Source organism: Scomber japonicus, chromosome 18 (genome assembly GCF_027409825.1).
Source record: "Scomber japonicus isolate fScoJap1 chromosome 18, fScoJap1.pri, whole genome shotgun sequence".
NCBI classification, from domain to species: Eukaryota; Metazoa; Chordata; class Actinopteri; order Scombriformes; family Scombridae; genus Scomber; species Scomber japonicus.
Window position 1 is genome coordinate 24,017,157 of NC_070595.1, and position 5,146 is coordinate 24,022,302.

At 41.7% G+C, this 5,146-nt stretch overlaps 1 protein-coding gene across 1 annotated transcript; it reads left to right on the top strand.

The window, feature by feature from the left end:
* The first annotated feature begins 215 nt into the window (after positions 1–215).
* LOC128378369 (transcription factor Sox-9-like) lies at positions 216–4,210 on the top strand. The gene is made up of 3 exons (XM_053337865.1): positions 216–965; positions 1,374–1,621; positions 2,007–4,210. The coding sequence occupies exons 1-3, from the start codon at positions 538–540 to the stop codon at positions 2,771–2,773; spliced, it is 1,443 nt and encodes a 480-aa protein (XP_053193840.1). The 5' UTR covers positions 216–537; the 3' UTR covers positions 2,774–4,210.
* Positions 4,211–5,146: the final 936 nt, after the last annotated feature.

The following is a 5,146-nucleotide window of genomic DNA, read 5'->3' on the forward strand; positions in this document are numbered from 1 at the left end:
AAATTTTATCTATTAACAATCCAAACTAATTTATATCTTAAATTTGAATTAATCCCAAAATCACTGAAGGGTAAAGACACTTTTTCTTACTTGAGTTAGGTTTTCACTGTTTTTGACTGCAAGAGTTCTTCAGAGTAGAGTCATATTACGTCCCCGCCTACTGTGAGTTTCCCCCAATCATTTCCTTGCCGTCAAACATAAATCCAGGCATCGCCTCCTGTTTCGTCTAGATTTCTCAGCAATCCTTGAAGAGTAGACCTCTCAGTCAAATTTCTATTTAAAGTCACAGTTTCAAAGTGAAGCAGTAGAAAGCGAACACTTGCATTATTTCTTCTTGCCAACGAAATTGTTAAAAATCGAAGGACCTTTCAAACCTTTTCTTTTTGGCATTTTTTTTTACTTTAAAGGAGTCCATTCTGCAAGTCAAACTGTGCGCCCTAACAGACTGTCACAACAGTCTTTGGGCACAGCACTTGGATTTAGAAAGAAGGATTCTCTCCTTTTTCACTGCAAGAAGCGGCTCTTCATTTTTTTCGCATGAATCTCCTCGACCCCTACCTGAAGATGACAGAAGAACAGGAGAAGTGTCACTCTGACGCTCCCAGCCCCAGCATGTCTGAGGACTCCGCAGGTTCTCCGTGCCCGTCCGGGTCTGGTTCGGACACTGAGAATACACGACCCTCCGACAACCATCTCCTTCTGGGTCCAGATTACAAGAAGGAGGGCGAAGAAGAAAAGTTTCCCGTGTGTATCAGAGATGCGGTGTCCCAGGTGTTGAAGGGTTACGACTGGACACTAGTGCCCATGCCGGTGCGCGTCAACGGCTCCAGTAAAAGTAAACCTCACGTCAAAAGACCCATGAACGCATTCATGGTCTGGGCTCAGGCTGCAAGGAGGAAGCTGGCTGATCAATACCCGCATCTGCACAACGCGGAACTCAGCAAAACCCTGGGCAAACTTTGGAGGTATGTTTGCTTTCCATTTTCAATAATTTTGGGAAATTGATTTTACGCGCCGCAGAGCGCAGCCCAGTATTCATAATTGCACAACCTGTCTACTGCCTTAAGTAGAGCATACACTACGTAAATTTAAGTAGTGCATTTTAAGTTCTGTTCATTATTGCGTATTCTATTTTTTGTAATTGTTGTTGTGTTTTTCATTGTGTGGATAGACTTAGTAATTCTATGTTGCAGTGCATGCACAAAAAAAGTTTTATACACGTTGGGACACAAACTTTTTAGGGTACTTCTTGCTGGGTCATATGTAAACGATTATTGCAACCATTCATTTAATCTGCAATAATTAATTAGTCCTTTCATGTCCGTGCTATTAATTGAGCATACTTTAATATGAATTTCCGTTGATATTTTCAGACTGCTCAACGAAGTAGAGAAGCGCCCGTTTGTGGAAGAGGCTGAGCGTTTGAGGGTGCAACATAAGAAAGACCATCCCGACTACAAATACCAGCCAAGGCGGAGAAAGTCTGTCAAGAACGGACAAAACGAACCTGATGACGGCGAGCAAACTCACATCTCTCCAAATGCGATCTTTAAGGCGCTGCAGCAGGCCGATTCTCCAGCATCGAGTATGGGCGAGGTGCATTCTCCTGGAGAGCATTCAGGTAAGAGACCAAAAAACCAATTAAGAAAAAACAAAGAAAGAAAGAAAGAAAGAAAGGGAGGGTGGTGGGGAGAGGTGTTCGTTATGTCTAGTTTTATTGTATTTTTATTTTTTCAAAGGTGATCCGTTTTGGCACCATTTGTTGAAATCAAAACTTAAAAGGCTTCTGGCTCTTAAACAGTCACCTGTTAATGATTAATGAATGCGTTTTACAAGCCATCATGCAAACACACCTGTCAGTGTAGTTCCAAAGAACTCTAATTCCTGAAAGCATTTACACTGACATTGGTTTTTCACTGTATCACTTTACTTATGCAACAGGTATTTTCTGGGGTGTAGCATTGTGTAAATTTGACTAAGGCTAACTCTGCCTTTTCTCTAATCAGGTCAGTCCCAAGGCCCACCAACACCCCCAACCACTCCCAAGACAGACCTCCCCTCCAGCAAAGCAGATCTGAAGCGGGAGGGTCGCCCCATACAGGAGGGCACCAGTCGTCAGCTCAACATTGACTTCGGAGCAGTGGACATTGGCGAGCTGAGCACAGATGTGATCTCCAACATGGGAAGCTTCGATGTTGATGAGTTTGATCAGTACCTGCCACCCCACAGCCATGCTGGGGTGACCGGTGCAGCCCAGACTGGCTACTCAAGCAGTTATGGCGTCAGCAGCTCCTCAGTCAGCCAGGCAGCTAATGTCGGGGCCCATGCCTGGATGTCCAAGCAGCAGCAGCAGCAGCAGCACTCTCTGACCACCTTGGGTGGAGGGGGAGAGCAAGGGCAGCAGGGTCAACAAAGAACCACCCAGATCAAGACAGAGCAGTTGAGCCCCAGCCACTACAGCGAGCAGCAGGGCTCCCCACAGCACATCACCTATGGGTCCTTCAACCTGCAGCACTACAGCACCTCCTCTTACCCCTCAATCACAAGAGCACAATATGACTATTCAGACCACCAAGGGGGTGCCAACTCCTACTACAGCCATGCAGCTAGCCAAGGGTCCGGCCTGTACTCCACCTTCAGCTACATGAGCCCCAGCCAGAGGCCAATGTACACACCGATCGCTGACACCACTGGGGTGCCCTCTGTGCCCCAGACCCACAGTCCGCAGCACTGGGAGCAGCAGCCCATTTACACACAGCTCTCCAGGCCCTGAGAAGGCAAGCCTCAGCACTGACTGTATAATACCCACCCTTTACATAAACTTCTCTCTGCCTGGTGGCCTATGTGTCACCACGCTACACACCCTTCATTGCCAACAGAAAAACATGACAAGGACTTTTTTTATAGTACTGAAAATATATCTTTGGATTGGCTCACAACAGTGCCTTTTGTATTGGTTTGAATTGTGATTATATTTTTTTAGATATAATGTTTTAAAAAGTTAAATCCTCTGTGAGGACATTCTGGTTATAAATATTTTAGTATGTACTGTGTATGTGTTCTGCTCTTGTTGTCATCATCATCGTCATAATCAGTGTCATCCACATCCTCATCATCATGATGTGAAGGTTTAAAACATCACAAGGAGCAGGATTGCCGGGTCAAAACACCCTCAGTGGCCTTACTTCTCACTAATGTATTTTTGTACAGGGAGTAAGAAACGTGTTTACTGACACTGCCGTCTTATAATAGCTTACATTCTGCTTTGAATTTTTGTACTGTACATATTTTATTGTAATTCCCGTGAGATGCAAGGATTGAGCAATGCAGATTGGAAAAAGATTTGAATTTTTGGCCATGATATGACCGTGTCATCAGTGAATTAGTCAAATGTTCTACTTCTTGTTCTTTGCTTTAGCTCAAATTAATGTGTTGGAGATGCTATAGCAGGTGCCATGTAACTCTACTAGGGGCCTTACTGTGTTGCTAGATGTAACTGAGCAATGCTTGCTTTTATCTGGGTACTGCCTTGATACCATTGGTGCCTGTGGAGCCACAGTAGGGAGGCTCCATCCGCTGGCATTGCAGTGTTGGAATCACGGCATAGTTCTGACTTCCTGCTGGGGGAGATAGAGGAAGTGACCTTTGACCTGGTTCTCCTCAGCAGCCAGCAGTCTGGCATGCTTCTATCATTCCTATAGCTCCATCCTTTTTCCTAACCTTTTCTTAATTTATTCTTTAGCATTAATTTTATTTGAGAATAACTATTTGCAATTGTCTTTTTAATTCAGCAGCAGCTAACTGAGATGAAATGTTTTCAGTGGAATATGTTTGCTGTCATATGTGGTACAAATTTTGTTTTATTTATCATTTGTAAATGTTTCCGTATAAAAGTTTCCTTTATTCATGATCTAGTTATGTACAGATTACTTATAATTACGATAAAACACAATGGGTCTTTCAAAACAAGAAAAACTGGAAGTTTTCTCTTTTTCTGTCTAACAAATGAATTAATGGTTATGGAAGCTGTGGCTGTTTTGTAAAGAATTTGCTGGAATCAACAGGATCCTTTTGTTATTGGAAAAAAAGTTGCGTTCCTCATTTTATATTCTGTATCATTAGTTCTCATTTTCTCATCTTCTTAATGCAGTTTCCCTAGGTAAACATGGCATTGTCTTAAAAGCTTATCTTTTGTATTATATTGTTTGCAATAAAAACAAAACACTGAGAACTGTGTGATCACCTTGTGCTATTTCTCATCAACATGTTTCATGCTGTATTAACTAAGTTTACAACTGTGGGAGTATTTTTCAGCCAAAGATCAGCTAGGTTTATACCAGTTTGGAGAGTTTGTACACCCACAAACTCATACATTCAAAATATCAAGACAATTCATTAAATATGTATTCAACAGATCCAGCTTGCTGGTTTACTAAACATATTGCTACACCACAGTCAAGTTAAAAACTAACACATCAACAACAAAAACAAAACAAATAACTGTTATATCCAAGATGTAGTACTGGTAAGTACTGGGAACAGTGGTTTTGCTTGTGGCTTCTCAGACCATGAGGTCACGGGTCCATTATTACCACAGCCTATTGAGAAGACGTATGTCCACACCCCTCCCCCTGCCTGTATACACTATGGCTTAAAGAAACAAACTAGACACTGAATATTGTTTATTCATTACTGGCTAAGTAATATAGGAATAGAGCTGACCTTAATAAATCAATGACAGTGTAAACACAATCAGGTACCATAGCTTTGTGTTGAAATTTGAGGCACATTCACAGATGACGTTTCTTTCCTCACATCAACTGGACTGAACCTTTCTCTGCCACCCACTGCTGCATCTCATCTCACTGTGATGACTGGATTTTTAAAAAATTTCCAATTACACATAATTTTGTACAGCTAATCTGTAATTAACACATTCATTGTGCAAAACAAAATGAATGAGTATGCCATTAATGACTATGGGGTATCAATATATACTTATAAACAAAACGGACAATTTTGAATATTCACAAAAAGTGAATTTGTGAATGTTCTACTGTTTTAATAAGCAACATAGAATAACTAACATTTCATGTTTTTGTTTTCACGGCTGCAAGTACATATTACTTCCTCTGAAAATTTCTTG

Coding starts and splice junctions, on each gene's coding strand:
- LOC128378369 (XM_053337865.1), top strand. CDS start 538: ATGAATCTCCTCGACCCCTACCTGAAGATGACAGAAGAACAGGAGAAG. Junction 966..1,373: donor ACCCTGGGCAAACTTTGGAG/GTATGTTTGCTT, acceptor TGATATTTTCAG/ACTGCTCAACGAAGTAGAGA. Junction 1,622..2,006: donor TTCTCCTGGAGAGCATTCAG/GTAAGAGACCAA, acceptor TTCTCTAATCAG/GTCAGTCCCAAGGCCCACCA.